The 27,545-nt window shown below is 49.0% G+C and overlaps 1 protein-coding gene across 1 annotated transcript; it reads left to right on the top strand.

Annotated features, from left to right (window-relative positions):
* The first annotated feature begins 365 nt into the window (after positions 1 to 365).
* On the top strand, positions 366 to 27,545 carry ENDOD1 (endonuclease domain containing 1). Its single transcript, XM_032426317.1, has 2 exons — positions 366 to 701; positions 23,313 to 27,545. Exons 1-2 carry the CDS (start codon positions 402 to 404, stop codon positions 24,513 to 24,515), a joined length of 1,503 nt encoding a protein of 500 aa, XP_032282208.1. The 5' UTR covers positions 366 to 401; the 3' UTR covers positions 24,516 to 27,545.

The raw sequence follows: 27,545 nt of genomic DNA, 5'->3' as shown, positions 1-27,545 counted from the left end.
ACCCGACTCGGGCCTCCCACTCTTGGGGCGCGTCCCCGCGGCCTGCAGAGGCGAGGCGGCGCGGCGACAGGCGGGGGGGTGAGGGAGCCGGGGACGCCGCCGCACCCCCGAGCCCCCGGCCCCCGGCCGACGCGGCCATCTTCGGCGCGGGCGGGTGGGAGGGAGGGAGGCGCGGCCTCGGGCCTCGGGCCCGCCCCCGCCGCCGGGCCGCCCAGCCCCGCCCAGCCCCGCCCCGCCGAGCGCTCACCCCGCCGCGCGCTCACCCCTCCGCGCGCTCACCCCGCCGCGCCGCGCCCGGGTCCCGACTTCCCCTCCGGCCCGGCCCGCAGAGCCCGCGCCCACCCCCATCCCCCCACCCCGCCCCAGCCGCCGCTCGGTCCGCAGCGCACGCAGAGGCCGCCATGCGGCCCGCGCGCTGCCTCGCGCTGGGCAGCCTCCTCGCCCTGGCCGGGCTGCTGGAAGGCCGGCTCGTGGGCGAGGAGGAAGCCGGCTTCGGCGAATGCGACCGGTTCTTCTACGCCGGGACCCCGCCTGCGGGGCTGGCGGCCGAGGCCCACGTGAAGGTCTGTCAGCGCTTCGAGGGCGCCGAGCGCTTCGCCACCCTGTACAGCCGCCGGGACCGCATCCCCGTGTACTCGGCGTTCCGCGCCGCGCGCCCCGCGGCCGCCGGCGCCCAGCCCCGCTGGCTGGTGGAGCCGCAGGTGAGCGAGCTGAGCCCGAGCCCGGGCGCGGGGCTGACCCCCGGGGGCGGGGAAAGGCAGCCCCCGCGCCTTCGGGGCCAGGTCAGGAACCCCGGGTTTCCGAGCCACCCCGCCGCACCCCTGTCTAAGCCGCAGCCGGGGCTTGGCGATCCGCGAGCCTCCGCTTAAGCCGCGGGGGCCCCGCGGTCCCCACTGGGAGGTGGTTCTCCCCTACATTTCGGGGTAGACATCTGCAGTGTCTCATTCATTTCCTGACCGGTGAGGAGCGTGAGATGGACAGTTCAGATCAGCGGAAAGCCTAGGCTGGGAGCCCACAGGCCTTGGCGCAGGTCGTTGCCATAGTTCTTTGGGCCCCCCGGGTAGGTGGGTGGGCGTTTTCGTGCCCATTTTGCAGAAGGGGCGATCAAGGCCCAGGGAGTGAAGAGACTTGTGGAAGTCTGCCCAGCTGGTAAGATGGGGCAGGTGTTTTGGCTTAGAGGTTCACTGCCCTTTCTACTTATGGAAAAGCTGCTCTTCTGCAGAGGCCACCTGAGCCTCAAAACCCCTTGTGCACAGGACATGGAGTAAATTCGACCTGAAGTTCTGTTAGGACAATCAAGGTACATTGTTTTAGAAATGCCCTGGGATAGTTAGAAATAGTAGGGAAACTGACTATCTCCAGCTAGTGGGAAGGGCAAACGAGTTTTACCCGACTCTTCATATCTGTATTATCAGACCACTTGGAAACCATGTCGTGAGTGTTCTGTGCTGGCTGGCGAGGGTGACCAAACACTGCAGAAGGTCCCCAGAGGCCCTGCTGAACCTGCCTTAACGCATCCTGCCCCACCTCTGCGTAGCTGGCCTCCTCTCTGCAGACCCAGCCAGGCTCCCCTTGGGTGTGTTCTCCGCCTCTCAGCCGCCTCCTCCCACCGTCTCCTGTACCTGTCCCAGCCGTCAAGACCACCTTGGCAGGGGGCAGAGCTACTCACTGAGCCCACCCACTCCTGATGGCCAAAGCTGGCTAAAACCATATGGGTGAACAGACTGTGGCTTTCAGGTGCTTCATTCCGAGCCCTGGGCTGTAATCCCTGTATGTCATCCAGGTATTTCTAGCTCTGAGAGCTTGGCCGGGACTCATGTCATCTTGCACCTCAGTCTTCTCTTCCTGTCCGCGTCCAATCCATAGCTGTCTCCTTGATGTCAGGACCTAGGAGATCAGGCATGTGTGAAAAAGCCTTTGTAAACTGTACACATGTAAGACATATATTAATCTACAATTAGTTTGTCCCCAGCTGCACCCCTCAAGCTCTCTGCGTATCCCGCAATTCATTATACATCACGATTGTGGGCCTGTCAAGAAACAGATGACCTAGGCCTTTCTCCTTGAGGATCTTCTGGACGGCTCAAGGAGACAGAACATACAAGTGAGGAAGACACAGGAATGCGTGCTAAATTTCCATTGAATTCAGAGCACATTTAGTAATCACCTGCTGGGTGCCAGGCACATAGGGAACCAGGAGAAGAGAGGGTAGCTCTTGGACTCCAAGGCTTCCTGGTGTGCAGGTGAAGAAGCCTGCCGGGTGGAGAGGAGCAAAACAACTGATTAGAGCCAAGCAATGTGGGTTCGAGAATGTTTTTATTGACGAGCTGTAAACTTGGGCAGGCTATCCTGGAGCTAATAACAGGGTGGCCTTGAGGATTAAATGAGTTACTATATAAAGTTCTCTTGAGAGATGCCTGGCACATAAGTCCTACCTATTATTGGATATAAGCAAAGCCTATACTTTCATAAAGGTAAACAAAGTCCTATTAGATTTAATCTCTCATGGAGGTGAGAGGGGAAAGCCTTGGGGTCAGGGTGACATTTGTGTTGTGCCTGGAGGCGGAAGCAGAGAGTTCAGAAGAGAGACAAAGAGGAGGAGGACATTCCAAGCCTCCTGATGTTTTGGAGGGAACACCAAAAGTGAGAAATGCACATTCAGGGATTAGTGCATGGGGAGTGGTTGGAGCTCCTGAACTAGTAGGAGTATGTAGGTGACAGTCTGCTCAAGTGTTGCGAACAGAGGGGGATAACGGAAGGGAGAGGGCAGGTATGAAGGAGTAATCAAGGAAGGCTTCGTGAGGGAGAGCCATTGATGCAGTTACAGAAGGAGTCACAAAGGAGCAAGTTTCGGGGGTAGAACCAAGTTACAGAGGCACAGGAGACCCTGGGCCCCTGGGGGCAGGAAATGAGGAATGGCACTGGGGAGGTAAAAGAGGATGGGGAGGGAGGGGGGACATTGTTCCAAATGGCAGCTTGAGAGGGGAGATGAACAGTGGTTTAGAAAAGGACAGGAGGCCATTGAGTTCCCAGCTGGGGAGGTCAGAATGGTGGCAGTGGCTGATGCTTTTCCCCGCACGATGGGCTCATGTCCGCCTCCTTCCTTCCCCAGCCTCAGTCAGGAGCCAGAGGATATCAGGAAGGAGGGGTGGAAGGAGGGAGGGAGGAAAAGCTGCAAGATGAGATGCAGGCAGGCTCTGGAGCACACTGCAGCAAACCTGACCCCCCCCCCCCCCCCCCCCCCGCCCCTGCAGCCTGCATCCCAAGGCCTGCCTCCCAGCCAAGGTCCCCACTGCGGAGGATGCTCAGGGCTAACTGTGGACTTCTTCAGAGCACTTTGTAATGCTGAGCTGCCTTGTGCCCACATCACCTTTTTTTGAAGTCAGCTTTACCAAGAGGCCCAGCAGACAGGGAAGGAAGAGGCGGGAGGCCAAAGGAGCTCAGTGCTTGCTTTGAGCGATGAGTCAGGCAGGGCTGTGCTGGCCCTGGGGGCTCCCTCAGCCCAGTTCAGCAGCTTTCAGAGCTGTCCTGCAGTTTCCCTTGGGAAAAAACACCAAAATTGAAGATCATAGAAACTTAGTCACTCTTGAGCTTAAAACCTCTAGGTGACTGCCCAACACCTACCGGACCAAGTTTATCCTGCAGGATGCAGTTTAACAAGGCTCTCCACGTCCTGGCTCCTGTCTCCAGCTCCAGCCTTGATTCTCACTCCTCCACGCCCTCACATTTTATGTTCTAGCATTATCCCGCTGCCGGGCATGCCTCTCAGAAACTGTACTGTTTGTCACTTCTGCTTCTGTCCTCATGCTCAATCCTTTTGCCCCAAATCCCCTTTCTGTACTGCCCCATCTTGCCCCTCACTTCTTCCCCTCCTCCATCCTTTAAGACTGCTGAGGTACCATCTCTTCTAGAAAGAACTGCGCACCTGATTTAGCTCCACTGCTCAGTACTCTGATAATTTCTTTCTTTTTTGTACTCCCCACATTGTTTGTTTTTTTTAGATTTATTTATTTGTCAGAGAGAGAGAGGGGGAGAGAATATGAACAGGGGGAGTGGCAGGCAGAGGGAGAAGCAGGCTCCCCACTGAGCAGGGAGCCCAATGTGGGGCTCGATCCCAGGACCCCGGGATCATCACCTGAGCCGAAGGCAGACGCTCAACCGACTGAGCCCCCCAGGCGTCCCTCCCCACGTTGTTTTATAATTACCTGCTTATGTGTCGGTCTCCTCAGTGTGAGCCCATGAGAGGTGAATGCTGCACCTCACTCATCATGCTTATGTCACTAGTGCCCGGGACACAGAGAGTCTCTCAACAAGGGTTGAATAAAATAATTTGCTGTTGAGCTAGGCCAGGCGGCAGCGGGTGCGATGCTCTGCTTGAGCTTTCCTGCTGGGACATATACTGCTTCAGAGGCTCGCCCCATAGCTGGCCAGCAGCCGCTAACACAAGCATGTTCCATATGCAGAGCTGGAACCTTCTTCTAAGTCCACCCCATTAGTCCCAGCTCTGGCCTTTGGAATGACCCCAAATGATTTGGATCTCTTCTCTGGACAATAGCTCTTTGGTGTCCGACACAGGACCCCATGTCCACCCACACTGGAAGAATTTAAATGGCATCTTCTGAGGGACGGAAGGAGAACTCTGAAGGAAGCAGAGAAAACAGCGGGCTGTTGTAGGTTTTATGTGGAATGTGGTCACCTTTAAATTGAGAATGGGGGGTGCCTGGGTGGCTCAGTTGGTTAAATGTCTGCCTTTGGCTTAGGTCATGATCCCGGGGTCCTGGGATCAAGTCCTACATCAGGCTCCTTGCTCAGCGGGGAGCCTGCTTCCCCCGCTCCCCTTTCCCTCCCCCCTGCTCATGCTCTCTCTCTCTCTGTCAAATAAATAAATAAAATCTTAATAAATAAGTAAATAAATAAATAGAGAATGGGGAAAAGGCAAAAAAGGTGAGAAAATGTTCCCCCATTAGCATGGTGGAGATGCTTTAGAAGATTTCTAGTCAAGACTTCAGAGACCTGAGAACTGGGTTCTGGTTTAGTACAGGGAGCCTCAAACCTTTTAGTCTCTCGATTCCTTTCCATTTAATAGAAGAATTTTTGAATGAAGTGTAAGTGATGCGTTACCAGAGTGCATTGTCAGTTCATGCTGGAGGCCATCATAGAAGACTCTACCATTTTATAAAGATGAATGCTGAACGGATCTGGCTTCATATTCAGCTTACACTTCTTTAATCTTACAAAAATACTCTGAAGTAGATGTCATTGTCTTCATTGTAGAGATGAGGAAATGGGCTCAGAGGGGTTAAGTGATGTGCCCAGGGTCACACAGCTTGGATTTGAACTCATGACTATTTGCTCTTAGTCCAGTGCTCTTTGAATATATCATGGAGATTCTTTGACTTCATAGGGGATCCACTGCATTAATGGCCATAGGTTTTTAATTCTCATCTTTTATATGGGGATCTTAATTTCTACTTCATTTCTCGTTCCAATAGTTAGTAGGACAAGTGGGAGTACAAATTTGGCCACATAAATGTTGCTTAGGTGCCAGGGGCTCTGGAATGAAGGGTAGATTCTGGTTAACTACAAAAGCATTGTCCTAAAGCGCCCATGAGGCCATATTTCAAATCCTAGTCAATGCCTGTGAACAGTGATCACAAGTTAGAACCTTGATTAAGTTCTGGATCTTTAATTTCTATCAGTGGCTTCTCGCCTACACACACCCTGAAACTGTTAGACAGGCCTTTATTCTAACATCAGTCCCTTTGTCATTGTGTCAGAGAACAGATACATCGAAGACATCACACACTTAAATCCCTGTGCAGCAAACAGGACAATTCTGATACATACTTTCTAGTTAGGACACTTGAATTCAGACTTCCTGCTCTGCTGCTTATAGGCTATGTGACCTTAAATTCTTCCAGTCCTGTTTTTCTCATCTGTTCATTAGAGGCAACAACAGTATTTAATTTCATGTAGTAGTTGTGACAAATGACCAAAGTAACGCACATAAACCTGTAGCATGGTACCTGGAATCTGGTAAGGTCTTAGGAAATATTAATGTGTCTACTTTACTAAGGTCCTACTCTAATAGGTATTATTACTTTTTTTTTTTTTTTTTTTTTTAGAGAGAGAGAGTGCGGGGGGTGGGGGCAGAGGGAGAGAGACAATCCCAAGCAGGCTTCACGCACAGTGTAGAGCCTGACTTGGGACTCGATCTCATGACCCCGAGATTACAACCTGAGCTGAAATCAAGAGTTGGATGCTTAACTGACTGAGCCACCCAGGTGCCCTGGCATTATTACATTAAAAAAAAATAAATTTATATAAGTTGTACACCCACCATAGGCCTTGAACTCACAACCCTGAGATCAAGAGTCGCGTGCTCTGCTGACTGAGTCAGCCCCCCTTTTTTATTACCTTTAAAATTTAAAAAAAAATTTTTTAAGTAAGCTCTGTGCCCAATGTGGGGCCTGAACCCATGACCCTGAGATCAAGAGTCACATAATATAATAGGTGTAAGACATACACAAATACACACAAATGGAATGTTGGATTAGACAGGTGACTCTTACAATTCTACAACTCTCTTAAAATGTAAACCATCTGTGTATCTTCTCAAACACTAGGCATATATTTCACATCATACAACAGGTGCTTAGATAGAGCTTTGGTGAGAGACTGAATGGATAGATGGATGAATGGATGGATTTAGGTGATTGAAAGAACAAAAATAAAATTGGTGCCAGAGATACCTCCACCCTCCTTGTCCTGAGTCACCAAGAGGTGTGTTGTCACAAAACAAATAGTGAGCAATGGCATTGCAATCTATGGCGCTGAGTCTGGGTAAGTCTGGGAAGCGGCTGACTCAAAGGGATGATTCCAAAGTCAATCACTCACAGTTTCTTCCTCACTGGGGTGCACATAGCAAAAACAGAAGTCACTTACGCTCTCTTGCCTTGCATTTTTCTCCTCTTCTAGGTTTTTCTTCCTCTTTGAATTCAGTGTTTCTGTTTGATTTGTGGTCGTTCTCAGGAGCAAGTTAAGGGACTTGCCCTACATTGGCAGAACATTTTAGGGCCCTTTTGTCCTGAAACAGTTCAGGGGTGACATCGCTGTACACCATTCTTTCAGTTCAGACTGAAACTTGGACAGTCCAGGGAAGGAGATGTCATTTACTGATTCCCTCACTATGGACAAGGGTCTTCACAAATTAACCCATTCATATAACTAGATGTTGTGATCCATGTTTTATAGTTTAAGAAACTGAGCTTCAGAGTGGTAAAGCCACTTACCCATGGTCACCCAGCTTCTAGATGCAGAGCCTGGATTGGAAGTTATGGCTGCCCGATTCCCAGGCTCTTACTGCCCTTTCTACTCGAGTGTGAGGTCTTCCAGTGACAGTGTTCGTATTTTCTCTCCAGATTCCAAATTGACTGAGTAGGGTTGTTAGTTTATTTTTATTTTACTGAATTCATCTAGTTCTTTGGATGATTTGTGGCTTTGCTTTGGAATGGGCCATTCTGAAAATCTCGGCTTCAGATTATTCTTAGCTCAGTTATGAGCTCATGGTGATTCAATGGAGCTTTCCCTGAATAAAGATTTTATTCTTTGGGTTTCAGATTTCTCTTCCTTTTAAACTGTCAGTGAAACTTTTAACAAGTAAGAACGTGAGAAAATAAATCCTCCCATTCGCCAGTAGCTTTCGCTTCCTGTGATCTGGTCTTTCTCCTAGAATTACCGTTCATTCAAGCGTATGGTCCCCCTTCAAGTTGTATATCATGTCTCCAGAGTGGCCACGTAACCTATCGGCCCCATGGAACGTGGCATCTGTGGCAGCCATAATTTGTTGCCTGTTGATATATCTAGTTAGCCACTGAAAGGAAGGAGAAATAGAAAAGAAACTGACTCATGGCGTGAACCAAAAATAGAAGCACCATTAGTATTCCAGTCATGCTTCTATTGACCCAGTGCCGGACAGAGTGTGGCTCCATCCAAAGAGGTCAGGCTGAGGACATCCTATACTTTGAATCAAGATGAAAAATATGGGTACATTTCATTTTGCAGAGTAAACAGGTGGCTGAAATAGTGTTTGAAAATAAAAGTTAAATTACATGTTCCAGTCGACTTGTACCTTAATTTTAGGGATGATTGGTTTTGAGTTTTGATTGAGTTTCAGTTGGCAGGAACACCTAATGCTTTAATAAGGCCCTGGGTCCTCTATCAATGAATTCCCCAAGTCAACAAATATTTACTGGAGCATCTGCTGTGTATCAGGCACTGTTCTAGGCCCTGGGAATGGAGCAGTGAATCAAACAGACAAAAATACCTTCTCTCGTGGAGCTTACTATCTAACAGAGGACACAGGCGATAAAATAAATAAATAAAAAACATAACATGTTAAATAGTGAAAGTGCTAAGAAGAAAAGTAAAGCAAGGCAGGAGGATATGAGCTATCAGGGAAAAGGTGAAGTTTTCAAAGGGTTTTCAGGGAAGGTATTACTGTGGAGGTGACTTTGTGTACAAACCTGAAGGAAGGGACAAAGCCAGTCATGCAGGTATCTGGGGGAAGGATGTTCCAGGCAGAGAGAACAGTAAGTGCAAAGGCCCTGAGGCAGGAGTGTTCCTCATGTTTGAGGAAGAGGCCAATGTGGCACAAGAAGGATTAATGAGGAGAGAGGCAGGAGATGAGGTCAGAGAGGTGGGGTGGGAGATAGCAGTCCATGTAGGGCTTCTGGGCTGTTTGTAAGGGATTTGGCTTTTACTCCATGTGGGACGGGACGCCACTCTGCCGACTTTGGGGGGTGGGGTTTGACGTGTTCTGACTTACATTTTAATAGGATCACTTTGGCCGCTGCATTGAGAACAGACCATGTGGGTTCAAAGGCAGAAGCAGAGAGGCCAGATGGGAGCTTTCAATATCTGGCAAGAGGCGGTGGAGGCTTGGACCACTGGGGGTGGCAGTCTAGTTCTGGGTATAATTTGAGGGGAGAGCCAAGAATGAGAGAACGGGAGGAGTGGCAGACAACCCCAGGGACTTTGGCCAGAACAACTGGAAGAACGGGGTTGCCATGAATAAGACGAGGATCCCGGAGAAGGAGTGTTAGACGTGCTAAGTACGAGATGCCTCTTGGTGTTCCACGGAGCTTCAGGTAGGGCTGAAGGATGGTGCTCACTGGTGCTTACTTACCACCCTGGGCGCTCTTCCAGGCCTGATTCACGTGTGAGCTCATGTAATCCTCAGGGCAGCCATAGGAAATAGGTGCTGTCATTATCCTCCTTGGGCAGAGGAGGCTCCTGAGGCACAGAGAGGGTGGGTTACTCTTCCATGCTCACACAGCTAGGAAGCATGGGACTGGGGCTCTCTGACATCAGAGAGCCCATGGAGTTGCCTCTCTTAGCAAACCCGTTAACGTACGGGGGAGTTCCTATTTCCCTCTCCTGAGTGAAGCTCCTCTTTGCAAACTCACAGGTTCCTTTATCAGGACCTCATAGACCAGAGCATGTTCCCAGCTCCACGGCCGCGTGCCGATGACCGTGGACACTCACGGCCTTCAGGTGCACGCTCGTGCTGAAACCACGGCAGGTTACCGGAGCCGTAAGCACTGTGCTGGGCGGAGGGTGCTGTTGGCTCCCTTTTGCAGTCGTGCTCTGTTCTGATCCGTCGATCCATCGTGAGCACTGCCCATGGCCATTACGCAGACAGACATTCTCCATAGGGTTGGTGGGGGGGGGGGGGGATCATCTAAAAACTCTGTCTGGCAACAAGTATTGTCCCTTGCGTCTCAGTGAGTGTGGCCAGCATAAGGGAGGGCTCTTGCATCTGTGGGGGCGTGGAGCTGTTGCTGCTGGAAGTGGGCTGGGTGCCATGCATGAGCCTGAGGAGAGCCCAGCTCCTGACCAGGTGCCAGCTGCCCCGGGGCGGGGGGGCGGTGCAAGCAAAGCACACCCTCCAGAGCCCCACCTCTGGAACAGAGAGGGAGGACCCACTCATCCATCCTTCAGCCTAGAGAGCTCAAGAGTCCCTCCAATGCCCCCAGCCTGGTTCCCCAGAGTAGGAAAGGCAGCTGAACCCAGCACATTCTGAAACTTCATACCCCGGTAATGTCATACACCCTGCTTTGGGACCAGGAGAGGACCTTCTCTCCAACTCAGCACACCCCACGTCCTTGAAAGGACAGAAATTCCTTTTTCCTTTATGACTGTTAGTAAACTGACATCCTCTCCCCAGTGCACATTCTTACCTTTGCCCTTATGTCCTAGGTAACCTGGCATTCACCCAGCTTGGTAAATGAGCCTTCCCGCTGTGTCTGGGAGATGGTAGCATTGGTTTCAGGAAGTCCCCTTATCATTATTTTAATATTTATAACTGAGGGAAGAAGTTGACCCATATCACATCAGTGTTTTGAGTGAATTGACCAGGACGCATGACTGAACAGGGCCATGTAAGGAAATGGCCACCGTTGATGTTTCTGAAAGACTGGTCATCCACCGTAGTCTCAGGATGCACAGAAGCCTGGGGAAGGGAAAGGTGAGCTTACGAACCACCATCAGTCTTCTATCATTCTGGAGTATCTCTAGTGTATCTGGAACCATGGTACCCATGATGACAGATGCCTCCTTCATGGCCAAGGGCACTGTTCGGGGTGGTTGATGAACTTGCCCTTGCACTTTCTTCACTGGACAGACCTCCCCCCTGTGATCCTGGCCATCTGCATGCAGAGGTCCAAGCTCCCTTCATCTTCCTCTAGGCCTCTGCAAAACAGCTTCCTCCCTGGTTAATTCCTCCTACCCACATCTCTAAACTTACTCCCCTTGGAAGCCAGAGAAATCCTCTCAGATCATCAATCCCGTCGTGCCTCCAGCAGCCTCCCTGGAAAGCCTCCAGGGCTCCCCATTTCTCTTCCTATAAAGATAAGTCCTTATCGTGATGTCCAGAGTCCTGCACGTGCATCTCCCACTCCCCACCCAGCCTTATCCTGGGGCCACACACATTGCGAGTCCTTTACCTCCAGCCACTTCGGCTCATTTCTGTGAGGGTGATGCCGCTGTTTTCCTAATTCCCATCAAAGGACCTATGTACCTGCTGTTTTGTTTTGCATTTTGTCTTCCACGATATTCCAGAATAGGGCAACTGCCCAGAATACTCTCTAGTAGCACCAGACCTCACCTTTCTTTGCTAGCGTGTCACAGTTACACATGTATTTGTGTAACTGAGTGCCACCCAGTGAGACTTGAAGTTCCACGAGGGAGGGTGCAGGGCTCTCGCTGCTCACTGTCCGAGCCTCAGTCTCTAACACAAGGACCAGCACATGTTTTCTGTATATGGCCAAATAGGAAGTATTTTAGGCTTTGTTGGCCATAAAGTCTCTGACACAACGATTCAACTGGGCTGTTTTCACACAAAAACAGCCCAGAGAATAATACATAAATGAATGAACGTGGCTGTGTTCCAAGGGAACTTTATTTATGAAAAGTGGTGGTCGGTCAGATTTGGCTTCACAGGCTGTAGCTTGCCAGCCCCTGGTCTTGCCTCAGGCCAGCATTTCATAAGCGATGAAGAAATGTTGCTCAGTGTGGAGCACTTAGCAAATATGGACTGAACAGCAGCAGTGAAATTTGAAACGTGGGCAATCCTAGTCCTGTTGCAGCCCAGCAGTCCTAGATCTAGACCTGCAGACAATCTTCAACTAACCCTTTTAATGTATAGTAATGGCCATCATTTATAATACTAAGGGTTTTTAGGATTAGAAAAGTAATATATGCTTATGGTAAAAATATTTTTTGAGCATTTTAGAAGTCTATAAAGAAAAGGATCTCATTTCTCACAGACAGCTAACCTTTACAGTTTGTGTATGTATACGTGCTAACATTCCAGAAATTTCTTTTTTTTTAAGATTTTATTTATTTATTTGACAGAGAGAGACAGTGAGAGCAGGAACACAAGCAGGGGGAGTGGGAGAGGGAGAAGCGGGCTTCCTGCCTAGCAGGGAGCCCGATGTGGGACTTGATCCCAGGACCCTGGGATCATGACCTGAGCCGAAGGCAGACGCTTAACGACTGAGCCACCCAGGCACCCCAACATTCCAGAAATTTCTGTTCACATAGAGACACATATAGGCTCTCAGACCCTTTATTCTAGTCAACAAGGTTCAACACTCTTTTGGATCCCCAAGCCACAGCTAACAAGCCTCTCAAAGGACCACCATACCCATGGAGTGGGAAAGGGAAGGGGCTCTTGATGAGTGAATTTGCACATGAATAGAAATAATTTATTTAATTTAGAAATAGAAGGCCTGGGCACCTGGGTGGCTCAGTCGGTTAAGCGTCTGCCTTCGGCACAGGTCATGATCCTGGAGCCCCATGTGTGGCTTTCTGCACAGCAGGGAGTATGCTTCTCCCTGTGCCCCTTGCTCTGCTCTTGCTCTCTCTCTCTCAAATCAATAAATAAAATCTTTAAAAAAAAAAAAAAAAAAGAAAAGAAAAGACAGAATGCCTGGGGCCCTCACATGCAAAGTCTACTTCATCATATTTATTCAAGTCAGTGTCTAGATAACTCATGGGTGGCCTGAAATAATCTTACCTTCTTGCCCCTTCCTGTGTTCCTGGGCAGTGGTGATCCTTGTCCTCTTATGGGGGACTCACTGGCCTGCCCAATGTGAGGAAGCCAGTCAGTGGCAGAGCTGACCAGTCTCCTCATTTCTAATCTGGTTCTGTTCCTAAGCCCTGCTGCCATATAGTCTCACATTTAGAAGAACTTGAAGATTAGCGACATTCAGGGCGCCTGGGTGGCTCAGTCCATTAAGCGTCTGCCTTCGGCTTGGGTCATGGTCCCAGGGTCTTGGGATTGAGCCCCGCATTGGGCTCCTGCTCAGCGGGGAGCCTGCTTCTCCCTCTCCCTCTGCCTGCCGCTCCCCCTGCTTGTGCTCTCTCCCTCTCTCTGTCTCTCCCTGTCAAATAAATAAGTAAAATCTTAAAAAAAAAAAAAAAAAAAGAGTGACATTCATAAAACCCAGGAGAAAAGTTTGAACAAATGGAAATGATTTTGCCTGAGGGCAGATTTACTAGCCTCAAATCATATTTATTACACAACATTGAGAAGTACATGCTGTCTTTTTTGTGCTGAAGACACAGGGTAAGATTTAATAGTTCGAGGAGGGTTTAGGTTGGAAGCAAATAAGCCATTTCCCAACAGCGAGAGTTACTATGTTGTGGGAAAGGGTTTAGGGGCTGTCAGGTCCCCTTCTCTAATGATCTTCAAAATGAAGGGTAAATTTGTCAGTTGGCTTCAGAGGAAGGCTATTTCTTATAGCTGTCAGCTTGTGTGGAGACAGGCTTTGAGCCTTTCCCAGTTTTCCGATGAGGGCGACTCCATAATTGGGTTGACAGTGGTTATATTGCTCACGGACCAGGCGCGGTACTGTTTTTTTTTTTGTTTTTTTGGTTTTTTTTTTTGCTGCTCTCAGTACTGGGTCCCATCCTGTGCCTCCGTTCTTGCCACAGGCCAGCCCCTGAGTATTTCCTCCCATTTACGTACGTAATAAATGTGATCACAATCAACCAGAGGCCAGGGTGTATCATAAATTTGTTCTCTGTCGGTGAATTGGGGTTTAAGAGGTAGGTGTGGGATTATAGGGGTTTGCAGTGATTGAAACAAGTCCATCCTGTTCATTATCTGCTCATTTACTTATTATTCCTGGTCAGTGGGTCTAGAGTTTCAGCATTGCAAAGAAGGAGGGGTGGAGGAGTTGACATCCAGTTGTTGATGGACACTGTGATCGGTGTTGCCATTCTCATCCTCATCAAAACCGTTTATTGAGTTCTCAGCGCCAAGCCAAGAAATAGGAGTCTCAGACTTGGCCCTGGAACAAGACCCAGTCCCTTCCCGCAGGTGTCTTGTTACTTAAGGCAGGAAGGCAGATCGTGACCGTGACTGAATCCTCTCCTACTAGACTGTTAGGCCCGAAGGGGCAAGGACTGAGTGAGCACACCGAGTGGTTGAGAAGGTGGGTCTTGTAGAGGGACAAAATTGGGTTGAGTCCTAACTCTGTCATTTACCAGCTGTGTGACCTTGGAAATGTTACTGAATTTCGTGGAGCTCAGTTCCCTCTCTGTGACATGGGGCTAAGAAATTGTCCCTATTCCACAGGGGAGTAAGGAAGACGGTGTGACACTGTATGCAGAAGGTCCTCTGCATTGTAACATTAGCACTCAATACGTGTATATTAAGCATGTGGGACGAACAAGTGCCCTTGGCTTCCCCGACCATGCCTGCCTTGGAGACAACCAGGCTAAGGGTCCCCAGGCTCCTATGTTTGCCTCAGTATTATTGCTCAAATCGTTTCCTGGCCTGTGCTGAGAAAGTGAGAGGTCAGACTCTCCAGGTGGCCAAATGGGAGAAGACAGGTCAGGCCAAGCAGATGCAAAACCAGTGCTTCGTCAGTGTTGTGCGCACCTTTGGCAAAAAGAAGGGTCCCAATGCCAACTCTAAAGTCCTGTGTAATCCTGGATTTCTGTAATAAAACTGTTGAGCTGGTTACAAACAAAAACCCATACTCCTGCTCCATTGCTACTTTTCTTGTGACTGGCCTCAGCTTCTTCACGGAGTTCGGTGGCTCGTACACTGTCCTCCATGTTACTTTACCCATTGATACATTCTTTGTTGGGGAACTCAGTAGAAGTTCCTTCTCTCTGCTCCATGGGGTGCCCCTCCGGTCTGTTCCCAGACTTCTGGAACCAAGACAGCCTTGTCTCTTCATTTGCTCCTGAAATTTAATCCAGGTGTTTGGAAGGTTCCATGCCTATAAGGTTCCTGCCCCAACTCCCACAGGGGGCTTGCTTCAGGCTAGTTGGCGCATGACTCACATGCTTACCCAAGCTTATTCAGGTGAAGGGCAGGGCTGTTGTAACAGATCACTGGTAGATTCACAGACATAGGAACCGAGGTACACACAGGCCTCTAAGGAACCAGAGCTGGGAAACTTCTAGAAGCCAAATGGTCTCACAGTCTTCAGGGTCTTTATCCTACCCTCCTGATCTTTTAAGGGTTTTCCTGCTTTCCCATGGGTCAGCCTGGCTCCCAGCCCTAAACTGCACGTGGCGACCTTCACACTCTGATTGTTGGCAGTCTCTGAGTTTCTTGGATTGAAAACCCAGGAGAGAGCCATCTGACTGCTTGCTGGCCAGATGTGACTGGCAAGGAGGTGGGTAGGAGGGGATCGTGTGGTAAGAAGTGCTGCTCTTCCAGAGATAGTATCTGAAATAGTTAATTTAAAAATGGAAGTTAACTATAGCATACTGACCGACCAGGGCTGGTATGGCTGGGGGTGGTCTGGGAGAGTCCAGCCTGCGCAGCCATATTCGACTTCTCAAGGGACCTTCACTAGTCAGCAGAACCGGTTCTGTGTACCTCTCTGTGTGTAACTCAGGCCACGAAGGCCCCAAGGTGCAGTTAATCTCCCAGGACTGGGTGAGTTGCGATCTTGGGAAAGCACTCACTGAAGGTTGTATCAACCAGGGTCCTGGCAGGAAACTGGATGGAACACTCAAAGTAGCTTAACCAACAGAATTGAATGAAGAAATTATTTACAGAGAATTAAGGGAGTCAACGAGATATGGTAAAGCTGCTAGGGCCCAGCCATTTTTACAGGAAGCTGTCACCATCCCAAGCTGTGGGGTCAGGCGGGAGCCTGGTGGGAGCCACGACGGCAGAGAAACTCAGCCAGAGCTGGAAACGCAACAGCCGGCTGGAGGGAGAGCAAAAGAATAAATACTCCGGTCGCTGTCTCCCCCACCTTCCTCCTGGCTAAGCCAGAGGGCACGAGAGCTCAGATGATGTGGTCCCTAGAAGTCAGCCTCCTGGGGCACAGAGCAGGGCGGAGAAGAGTGGAGAATGGATCTGGGAGGCCAAAGGGGACCACCCAGCATGGGAGGCTGTGAGGCTGGGGCTGGGCCCGAGCACCCAGGTGGAAGGCAAGGAGCGGGGAGGAATGATGGAGGCGCCACCACCCCCACCCCTGAGGTCACAGGTGCAGAGGGAACCAGGGAAGCATTCACATGACATCCACGTAACTCACATGGTTGGGGACAGATTGGCCTATTTTGGTTGAATGTAAGGGAAGATTTGAGTGAAGAGATTGGAGGAGTTTTGTGTGTTGGGGGGGGGGGGGGACTTACAAATATGCCTGTTTGTCATTTACCCAGGAAATATAGGATTCTATCAAAGATGTTAGACTAGTGAGATACAGTCAAAAGAGTATATATATAGCAAAAATGGACTTCTCATTCCATATATGAATAAGGCAGGAAATCCACGTTTACACATGTTTATGATCAGAATGCTAACTGGTCCGATAGGAGGCAGACTTAAATGGCCCTATAATCCTTTGTTCTCTCCCTTGGCGTTATCATCGGAGCTCTTGCAGTTTGTGGATAATGCTCTCACAAATCACAAGTATCATGTGAATCACTTAAGCCCGGCGGGGGCACTACCCAAAGGTGATTTAAACATTTGTTTTTAGGTGTGGGGTTCATGGAGCCCCCCACCCCGCATCAGCCTCACCTGGGATGGTGGTAAAAATGCACTTCTGAGCCTCACTCCACACCTACGGAATATAGCTCTGGGGTGACGCACAAGAATCTGCATTTTTAACAAGGACCAAGGTGCTTCTAATATAAACTGAATTTTGAAAACTAATTTAAGGAGACATCACTAATTTCTGGTAGTGGCCATCTGGGCAGGAGTTAATTCCACCAGAGACTGATAGGATAAAAGAGAATCTGATAAAGATCTAGCCCAGCGGGTTCTCAATTTAGAATCATCAGGAGAACTTTAAAAACATCCTGATTCCTAGCCCTCTCCCGACCCCAGAATTCCTATTTCATTGGTCCGGGGTGAGGCTTGGACATACTGTATTTAAAGCACCCGGGTGATTCTGACGTGCAGCCGGACCTGAGCACCGCTAATCTGGTCTGAACCCAGAAGGTGGAAAAAATTAGAAATGGAAATGTCTCAGCTTAACAGACTTTTCGGAATTCTGTACCACACAGTCACATGCTAAGAATAATTGCTCTGGAAAAGAAAGCAGAGTAGAGAGTGGAAAACAGGCTTCAGTGAGTAACAGGGAAGGAAACCAAGAAGAGCAGGGATGATGTAACCTGAGAAGGTACTGCACTTCTGGAAAGGTCTTAAAGGAGTCGGCACACTTCTGTAGGCTCCCAGAAGGAGTTTGAAACTTGGCGCTTTGTACGAGAAGGAGCAGCCAGAGGAGTCCCGTGGGGAGTTTGTCCCCGAGGCCTCCGAGGCCACCGGCTGGCCTCCGCTCAGGCCTCCCCTCCCAGCAGATATTGCTGTTCAGGGTTGGTGCATTTTTTAATCCCTCCCTTTTATTGACCTTTTTTTTTTTTTAATTTCCAAGACAAAGAAAAGTCTGAGATGGAATTGGAACAGCCTTGTATTCTTTCTTCTGCTCCGTCATCCTCTGACTTAGGAGAGAACCCTTCACCGGGTTGCCTTCGCACCTCTGGGGTCGGGGGACCCATGCTGGGCACCTACAGGGCGCACAGCGGCCGGAGGTGGAAATGCCCGCTGCGCCCCACCACAGGAAGGTGTGTGAGTGGCCCTGGGGGCCCAGAGGAAGGGTGATTCACGGGGAGGAAGGCCAAGAGGACCAGGAAGCCCGCCTGAGTGCTGAAGGGCTGGTCAGGAAGTGGAAAGCCCTGCATTTCTCCTTCAAAAAAAAAGAAAGAAAAGAAAAAGAATTAAAATAAAAAAAAAATCCTGCTAAGTCTTCTAAAGCTGTTTCTATTCCCAAGAGGATAAAGAACATTTTGGATGCCAAACAGGGAGGTGTTTTTTTTTTCTCTCTTCAGTGGGTGGGTCGGAACTCTGTTTCTTCCTTTCCCCGAGAGCTGCAAGGCCTTATGGGTTATTCCTCCTCAAATACCCTTCATCTGCTCTCGTCGTCCCACCAGCCTCCCGCTCCTTTTCTGAAAGGCAGCACTTTCCTCAAGCTTGGTATTTTCCGTGGTGAGTGCATTCTCTCAGGATTCACCCAAGGCCTCAGGTCTAGTTTATTCTCCTGTGTGTGACTGTGGAGAGGGCCTGTTTGCGCCAGCGAGCTCCAGGTCTGATAAGATCATCCGATGTTCCGACTGTTCCCTGTAGGAGGGGCCCTCTGACTGTTCCGTGATGGGTAGTGGGATGATAGCATCTTTTCAGTGTCTGTGTGTGTGTGTGTGTGTGTGTGTGTGTGTGTGTGTCTGTCTGTCTTTCTGTCTGTCATAATTCAGGGCAGAAACAGAATTGGAACACCAACAGATCAGCCCATTCGATGACTTAGCTCTTGTTGAAAATAAAACAACTCCCCAAACGAAATAGCCTCTTTGTCCCCAGTTAAGTAGGAGCCCACTAGGTCTCTCCTGATGATAGGATCGTATCTGAAGCAGCCCCGCAAGTGCCTCTCTAGCCCCAGCTTCAGATTCTCCCGGGGGAGGAAACTCCACCCTTCCCGAATCATTGCAAAGTTTTATAACCGTTTTGATGATCCTCCTAGATGACCCCTGGTCCACGTCCCCTGAGCCTGTCCTGCTCCTCACCCGCACACACTCAATCTCTTCATGAGCAGTGCCCGTAGCTGTCACCTACCACCGTTGGCCCCCCTGCCCACCTGGCCTCTGATGCCAAGGCCCCCCTGCCCCTTTCATCCTGTTTCTGAACCTGTTCTTGGAGTATGGGTCTTGGCTGTGGGTAAAATAAGTACAAAAACGACAATCCTGGCCTAAGCAGAGCTGGCCTGTCCCATTAATCCTGGCTGGCCTCTACGGAGCCTCCCTTTCTTTCCAGCATCTTTCCTTGCCTCTCTCCTGAATTCCCCGGCACAGTGACCTCCAGAGGCTTGCAGACCTTCCCTAGGCTCTGCCTCCATGTCCCCAATGATGGCAGAGAACTCACCAATCCCAACTCCCTACGGACCCTTTCCTCTTCTCCTGTGTTCTCAGCGGAGGTTCTCTCATCCCGGCTGACTCCTCTCCACGTGCTCCCAGTAGCATTCCCTTTGCTGTCCCACCCCCCTGTGCCATCAGTGCTCGTGATCACCAGCATACTAATCAGCCACCACCTACCTAGAACCTACCATATGCAGCATCTTCATCGTGTTTTAGGCAGGCGAAAGTATGAGGCAATCCCGGTGTCTGTGGAACTTGCAGTCTGTAAAAATATAAGAAGCAAATGCACAGGAGCCCGATCTCCACATGCAGACACCTCCATCCCCCCACCCCGATATCTCTTTCTGCTGGATCCATTGTGTGTGCTCTTTAAAACTAATCCTGGTGACTAGTTATGAGCGTCTGCCACCTTCCCATCCTCCTCACCTGGCATCCCACCCCTCTGCAAAGCCTCTGTGCAGCTGTGTGTTCTGGAACATTCTGTGCCTGTGCACACTCTCAAGGCACACACATACTCTCCCTCTGCTGCCACTTTCTTGCCCCATGGCACAGTCCCCCAACTGGTCTTGGAGGTCTTGGCTGGGACCTTCTGGTCTTCTGGCCCTGTGGGGTCATCTGTCTCGTCAAAATCATTGTGCAGTCTTGATACCGGGAAGGAGGTTTAGGGGTCTCCCCTGTACCTGCCAGGCCTCTGAACTGCTACAGAGAAGGTGCTTGTGAACTCCCAGAGGAGTTGAGAAGAGATCGAGAGGGAGGAGGAAAGAAGGGGGCAGAGTACTGCTGCTGAGTGCTGAAGCTTCGTGTTTGAGTTCTGCAGACCATTGTCACTGTCGACAAATAGCTCCTCCTCCCCACCCAGTGACGAACTCCGCTGTGGCAAATCTGCACCGGCTGCCTCAGGTCCCTAAGGTTTGCATGGACTTCGCAGCCCAGAAACGCTCAGGGACTGGGCCGGGGCTCGGTGGCACTATGCCCCTGAGATGCCTTCGAGCCCCAAAATACTCCTTGCACGCACAGAGACTCAGCAGCCCCACCCTCCCGATGCCCCTGGCCCTGGGCCGTGTGTGGGGGCTGGAAGACCATCTTTGCTGATCCCTGGGAGCCCTGCTTCTCGGCGAAGGGCCTGCTCATCTCCTGCCTTTACCTAAAGACTTCAACAAGCCGTCTGTGTCTGCAGTCCACTCTTGCCCATATCCAGTCACTTTCACCATCGGCCTTCCTTCCCGAACCCTCAGTGGAAATTGCCTCTTGAAGTGTCACTAAGGATTCTCAAATCATCGAAGGCTTTGGTCATTGTCTCCATCCTTCCCTTTCTTCTCTGCGGCGGGTGCCACGCTGTTGATCTTCTCTAGCCAAAGCTTTCTCCTCCCCTGACTTCTGATGTGACCCCAGGTGCCTGATTCTCCTGCGGCGCCATCTGTGTCGCCCAGGTGTCTCTAGTCCTCCACCTGTCCTCCAGCCTGGTTGCCCTGGGGCTCTCGTGCTCCCTTCCTCACCCAGAGGCGCGGGGCTGGGGCTTTGGAGTCTGAGAAGCTGGCTATAAACCTTGGCCCTGCCATATTACATATTGGGTGACCTTGTATCCGTTGCTTATGTGAGTTTTCACTTTCCTGTGCGTCAAATGAAGATAATCCCTCGCCCGGAGGGTTATGTGAAGAGTAAATGCAGCAGGGCAGTGCTTTCTGAATTGTAGTCCTTTGCAAACCTGCTTTACAATTTTTGCCATATCTGAGGTGATGGGGATCCTATTAGGATTTAAAAAGATGCTTTATGTAGAGCATTTTCCGTGGTGCCTGGTGCATAGTGAGCACTCACTGGTAGTGATAATTATCCCATGATGAGTTATCTGTATATCAGATCATTTATACTCTGCTTCCTGCTGTCCATTCCGATTCAGCTTTTCACTTTTCCTTACTTCGAATCCTGTTTTCGGGGGCGCCTAGATGGCTCAGTCAGTTGAGTATCCGACTCTTGACTTCAGCTCAGGTTGTGATCTCAGGGTCGTGAGATCGAGCCCTGTTTCAGGCTCCGTGCTCAGCAGGGAGTCTGCTGGAGATTCTCTCTTTCTCCCTGCCCTGTCCCCTCTCAAATAAATAAATAAATCTTAAAAAGAGAGAGAGAAGGAATCCTCTTTTCACAGGCTGCTGGTCTCTGCCCCCATGCCTTGGTGAGAAGTCTTGTTAAGCCTTACTGACCTTTCTGTGTCTCTACATTTATCGAAGTCTTGCACATCCTTCTAATCCCACCTCAGCTTCTGTCTTCTCCAAGAAGTGAGATATCATCCTTGACTGCATTCATGGTGCCCTTCCTTCCTTCGAAATTCGTGTGCTCTTTTTCTTTATATCACTTATTCAGCATTTAGGGTAACCTGCATGGCACTGTTATCTTTCTCTTGGCTTCCTATTTAACTTTGTATCTGTGTCTTGTTTTCCCAAATAGATGGTTCATTTCTTCTTGTGAAGGCCTATTTTGAGGCACATAAAGCAGTGATTAAGGACACCAGCCATGGGGCTGGACTTGCCATGTTTGTGTGGTGATACCACTCCTCATTGTGACCTAGAAGAGGCTGCTTAATCTTGATGTGCCTTAGTGTCTTCATTTATCAAAAAAGGTGATAATACCATAGTACCTAGTTTTTGGGTAAGCTTGAATGAGTGAAGACTTAGCATAGCCACTTACTGATTTAATACATGTGAAGTTCTCAGAAGAGTGCCCGGCATATGGTGCTCAAGAAATGTTGATGGGGGTGGTGGTTGTTACCAATGCGAATGCTTCCTTCTACAGTACTGGTCACACGTAATATATGCTCAATAAATATTGTTGAATGGATGAGTATTTCCCCTACAGTCCTCCTTTGCAATTTTCTTCTTTTTTTTTTTTAAGATTTTATTTATTTGAGAGAGAAAGAGAGCACAGGTGGGGTGAGGGGCAGAGGGAGAAGCGGACTCCCCGCTGAGAAAGGAGCCCGATGTGGGGCTCCATCTGGGGACTCCAGGATCATGACCTGAGCTGAAGGCAGACGCTTAACCCACTGAACCACCCAGGTGCCGTCCTTTGCAATTTTCTATCAGTCTCTTTTTCTTACATGCATGTTGGCAGGAAAACTGAAAGTCTGCTTTCATTTAATTCCAAAACAAAAAGAAACCCCATGGGTTTAAATAGCTTTTACTGTCCGATATAGAGACCAACTCATTGAGAGAAACCACTTTTTTTCTTGGTATTGAATTCGAAAAGGAATTTATTATAAGATTATTTATGGGGCAGGATGCTGGTGGAGGGGGAGAGTTCATTTTTCTAAAACCTACTTAGCATGTTGTGATTAGGAAAAAAATTTTCCATTAAACACAGGAACTGTATCAAATGACATGGGCTGCCCAGGGGGACCAGGTCAGCAGGGAGAGAGAGTACACAGAGAGGGCTTTGTACCTGTCCCTCCGTCCAGAGGTTCCGCTGGGAAACCAAAGAGTAAGATTAGTGGTGCTCGCAGAAGGGCAAGTGTAACCCAGAAATGTAATCTGAAATTACGTCTTACGTCACAGGCATATTTTTGTCTTCAGGGTGCGGCATTGTCAGTAATTTACTATGATGGCAATAACCAGATCATTAAACTGTGTCTGCAGAGAGCATGGAAAAATACATCTGCCCTTTACGTGACCATGTTTCAAAGAATATATTAGACTTTCTAAATCAAATACTCTTACTATTTTTAGTCCAGTTTCCCACAGGTGAGTTTGGTATTTTAGTTACATACACAGTGACATTCCTTCAGAAAGTGAAGGCTACCAAGACCCACAGGGCTGTTCTGTAGAGTTAAGTAAGGGTGGTGGTGACAGGGAGCTGTCATTCTGATTTTATTTAGCTATTCAGATGGTTCTTTAATGCATGACATTAAAATACTCGTCAGCCTGGGAGCAGAATAAAGTTTTGTCATAGGTTAAAAAACTGGTTTTAAGACAGGAAGCAGGAATCATAATGGGCATGTCTATCAGTGGAGGTCAGTGAGCAGGCTATTATAAGACCCTGGGATTTAATGTCTTATAAATGATATGGTAGAGTGACTTCATAATGGAATACCCAGTTTGTGTGTGTGTGTGTGTTTGAGGGGGGTTTGTTAGCACAGAGGAGGGGCGGAGTACACAGGGAGTAGAATAGGAAACAGCCTATTTGGCACCTGCTTCCAAACACCAGGGTCCTGGGATATTAGAATGATGTGTGTGTACACCGGAGAACCAAGCCCTTCCACACCCGGGCGCTGGGAGGGTTCATGCCCTAGGGACTTCTCTAGAGCCTTGGCTTCGAGTGCAAGTGATTGCAGTGCACCCTCTCTCCAGTGAACAGGATGCATCTCAATACTTGCTCTCTTCTTTCAGATCGACGACCCCACCAGCCCCCTCGAGGAGGTGATTGATGAAGCTGATGCCATCACTTCTGTGAGTGGCCTGGGAAGCAAGCAAGCCCTGAGTACAGATTACCTGGACTCTGATTACCAAAGAGGACAGCTATACCCGTTCTCCCTTAGCAAGGATGTCGAAGTGGCCACGTTCGCTCTCACAAATGCAGCTCCGATGGCCCCATCCTTCCGGGAGCGGTGGTACCTGAATCTCAACAGCCTGATGGAGCGGGCCCTGACCCCGCAGTGTGGCAGCGGGGCAGACCTGTATATCCTCACAGGCGCTGTGCCCTCAGACCGCAGACTGAAGGACAGAGTGACCATCCCTGCGTTTGTCTGGCTGGCAGCCTGCTGCGCCGCGTCCGGGGGCGGCTGGGCCATGGGCTTTGTCCAGCACGCCCGGGACGGTGACGTCATAGAGGACGTGATGGTGAGAGAGCTCGAGAAGCTGCTTCCATTCAACCCCCAGCTCTTCCGGGACAACTGTGGCGAAACCGAACAGGACACAGAGAGAATGAAAAAAATCCTGGAAGTGGTTAACCAAGTCCAGGATGAAGAGCGAACGGTACAGGCGAAAGAGGGCACTCGTCCCCTCTCCAGCACCAAGGACCAGGGGTCAGCTCTGCTACCTCCAGAGCCATCTGAGGAGAGGAGGAGCTTTTTGGGCAAGTTGAGGAGCTTCCTCGCCACCCCCGTCATCAGGCTTTTCCAGTTACTTTATTACGCTGCTGTAGGCATCCTGAAGAACGTTATATATGTCCTGTGGTTTGTTACCAAGCAGGTGTTTAACGGCATAGAAAGTTGCCTTTACCGCTTGGGTTCAGCCACCATCTCATACTTCTTGGCCATTGGGGAAGAGTTGGCGAGCATTCCCTGGAAGGTACTCAAAGTCATGGTCAAAATCATCAGGGCCATTCTCCGGATCCTTTGTTGTCTGCTGAAGGCCATTTGCCGCGTTCTGGGCATTCCGGTCCGAGTCTTCGTGGACGTGGCCACTTTCCCCGTGCACACCATAAGCGCGGTTCCGATTGTGTGCAAGGACATTGCAGTGGGCCTTGGTGGCACCATCTCTCTGCTCTTTGATGCTGCTTTTGGCACTATGGGTAGCCTGTTTCAGGTTATTTTTAGTATCTGCAAGAGGATTGGCTACAGGGTTACTTTTGACAATTCGGGGGAGTTATAGAACTCAAAAAAACTAGGAGGGTCCAGTTACAGTGAATTTGATTTTTTTTTTTTAAATAGAGAAAGCTGGAATATTTTGTCTTTACAATGGGTTTCTGTTCGCTGTCAATTACCATTATATCTTGGCCTTTGGTAGGGGTATTTGCATGTTTTTGCAAAAGAAGATGGTATAATTTAGACTTGAGCAAAGAGGGATGTTGAGAGTGGGATTATGTGTAGGTCATCTGTGGGATATGGGCAAACTTCCAAACCATTAGAATCTTTCTTCACTTTGCTACTAGATGGACTGCCTGAGATACTCTGGTGTTCATTTGTGATAACTAGGAATTACAGAGAAGGGAAGAATTAGGGAGAAGACAACCTTAATCCAAAGAGTTTCAGAGAGAATGGGAAAGGAATCTTGTTTCTGTTATGAGATGTAAGGCAAGACCTATATAAATGCTGTTGGTCGATTTGTTTTCATTTGTTTCTCTTTCTCTCCAACTCCTCTGACCTTGGTGAAGTGCAGACATGCTTCCCTGTTGAAATAACTTTCTTAGGGATAAAGAATTTGCTAATATCCCTGAGCTTTCCATGGCTTCCAAGGACCTGTAAGGTTGCTTGGGTTCTTTGTTTTTTGTTTTTTTTCCTCCCAAGATGAATTTTGCTGCATTTTTCTTTTAGGTAATGATAAGCATTTTGTTTTAAATGTGGCATAACAAAGTTTGAATGCAAGGGCAAATTGTTTGCCCTTTGAACAGTGTAGCACAGTCCTCTCAGGTATAAAGAAGAGATTGCAAGGGTCAGAGCCCTGCTCTGAGTAGGTGTTGTAGGTCTGAGAACATCCTTAGCTAAGCTTGGATTAACTTGATGTATATTAAATCTCTGGCTGACAAGAATGAACTCAAAGACTGACATGTTAGCTAATATGAAAATTTGTACCCTCCAACATTCTAGATCAGTCTTTGTTATGCTTCAGACAAGTACCCATTACAGTAAAATCTTTGACCTCTGTCCTTAAATGATTGTTTTGGTATGAATGTATACAGAAGAGCCACAAAAGAAAAAAAACTATTCTAGCCATCTCAGAAAAAAAATCCATATCCATATATGTTTATATAGGCATAAACTTGATTAAGAATCACCATGTCTTAGGAAATTACTTTTATAGTGTGTTTGAGGTTAGAAAGCATAACTCTCCCATTAATGCAAGTTTGATTTGAGAGCTAACCCCCATTTTTCTGATCAATTTATTTTAAATCTTGCCCCGAAAGAGAAAGCAGTATCTTCCAAACTTTGTTCCACCTTCCACAGCTGAGATGGAATCATCTGGATTTTTCTGAGTGTCCTCAAGAGTTGCCGTGAGGTAGAAATGGGCCACGTGTAAAATACTGTCCTTGGGGGGGTAGAGTACCATTCATCTGAAAGTTAGTTGTAAATACCTGGGATCCAGAAAGGCAACAAGGAGAGAATAATGGAGAGAAATAATACTTCCAGTGGGTTGGTAGACAAGAAATGTGAGTGTAGTGAGTTCCATGTTGCAGAAAAATAATTGAATTGCACCCAAAGTAGAAGGTCAATTGGTGAGACAATATTGGGGATTATGAACACCAGACTGGTCCATGGTAGGGGATATGCACTAGATTTATCCAAGAATCCTAAGCCGTCTTTTAGCAACGCTTCTGTTTGTGAGTGAGACCCTGTAGTGGGCCTTCCCTTCATCTCAGCAGCGTGGAGGTTCACGGAAGGGTGAGGGTTCGCCTTGGTACTGAGGGGTCAAGAGTCCTGTTGGATGAAAGGAAGAGAATCTTCGAAGCAACCAGAGAGATGGTCTGGCCAAACCCTCAACTGATGAATAAACTGAGGCACAGGGAGGCACCAGTCTTGCCTTTAGTTTCTTTGCTGGCTCATGGCAGATCAGGAGCCAAGGTCTTTTGCACCTGTCCCATCACACCTAGGATGTCAGATAATGTGGTGTGTGCGTTACTACTCAGCTGCCTCCTTGGGTTTTCTCCATCGTCCATCAAACAGAGTCTAGCCCTGACTCCTCAATTGGATGGATTGAGCCCAAGTGATGAAACCATTAGCCATCTGTGCACAGCGTCATGCTTCCTGCCCCCCACAGAATCTTTGTTCCCTCACAGTATGTATTTTCGTGCTGATAGGCCCAGAGAGGGCATCCACGGCAGCTTGAACCCCTTGGCGCCATGCAAGGAACAGGGCATCCAAACTGCTTCTCGAGAGCCACTTGGAAATGCCTTCTTTTTCACTTCGAGTTGTTTAGTGTTTTATTTATTTATTCTTGTGTGGCCTTTTGTGAAATCTGGGAAGGGGTAATAAAGCAAGATAGATCCTTAAGGTGAGGTGGCTGAGCCCATCCGCTCTGGACCAGTAGGGTTAGTTGAGCCTGATTTACTGGAACTGGCTCCAGCAGGTGGCTGGACTGCTCCCCCCTCCCCATAAGCTACTTTCACTTTGAGGTGACAATTTGGACTGATGAACACTGTCTGTAGCTTGAAGATTTTTCTGTGGCTCTGTTATGTTCTCAGGCCCTGGGGAGGTCAACTGTTCATTATTATGGAGCTAATTTCTAGTCTGTGGATGAGCCATGCCTTTGGACACTCCTCTTTTCCATTGTGCCTTTTGAATGTTGGCTTCTCACTCACCATCAGCACTTCCACCTAAACGCAGACTAGGGAGTTGGGAGAAAGACCTAGAATGAAGCACTCATCATTCATTCAGTCATTCATCTGTCAAACATGTATTTGAACATCGAGGTTGCAGAGATCAGCAATATGTGGATCCCGTCCTGGAGGAGTTCAGAAATCTAGTGGGGCGAACACATGGTGCAGTTGAAAGCTGAAACACAGCATGGTGAGCGCTGCAAGAACAATCCTAGCAGCGTGCTCCCTGGAGCACGGGAAGAAAGCCCGCAAAACCATGGAAATGAGGGAAGCCTTTACAGAGGGTGTGACGGAAGTCAACTTGACATTTTCAGGCTATGTACAATGCTGTGCACCTTGCAATGCTCAATAAAGTAATCGTTGACAAC

This window comes from Phoca vitulina, unplaced genomic scaffold (genome assembly GCF_004348235.1).
Source record: "Phoca vitulina isolate PV1807 unplaced genomic scaffold, GSC_HSeal_1.0 scaffold34, whole genome shotgun sequence".
NCBI classification, from domain to species: domain Eukaryota; kingdom Metazoa; phylum Chordata; class Mammalia; order Carnivora; family Phocidae; genus Phoca; species Phoca vitulina.
This window is presented reverse-complemented; position numbering and strand designations above follow the sequence as displayed.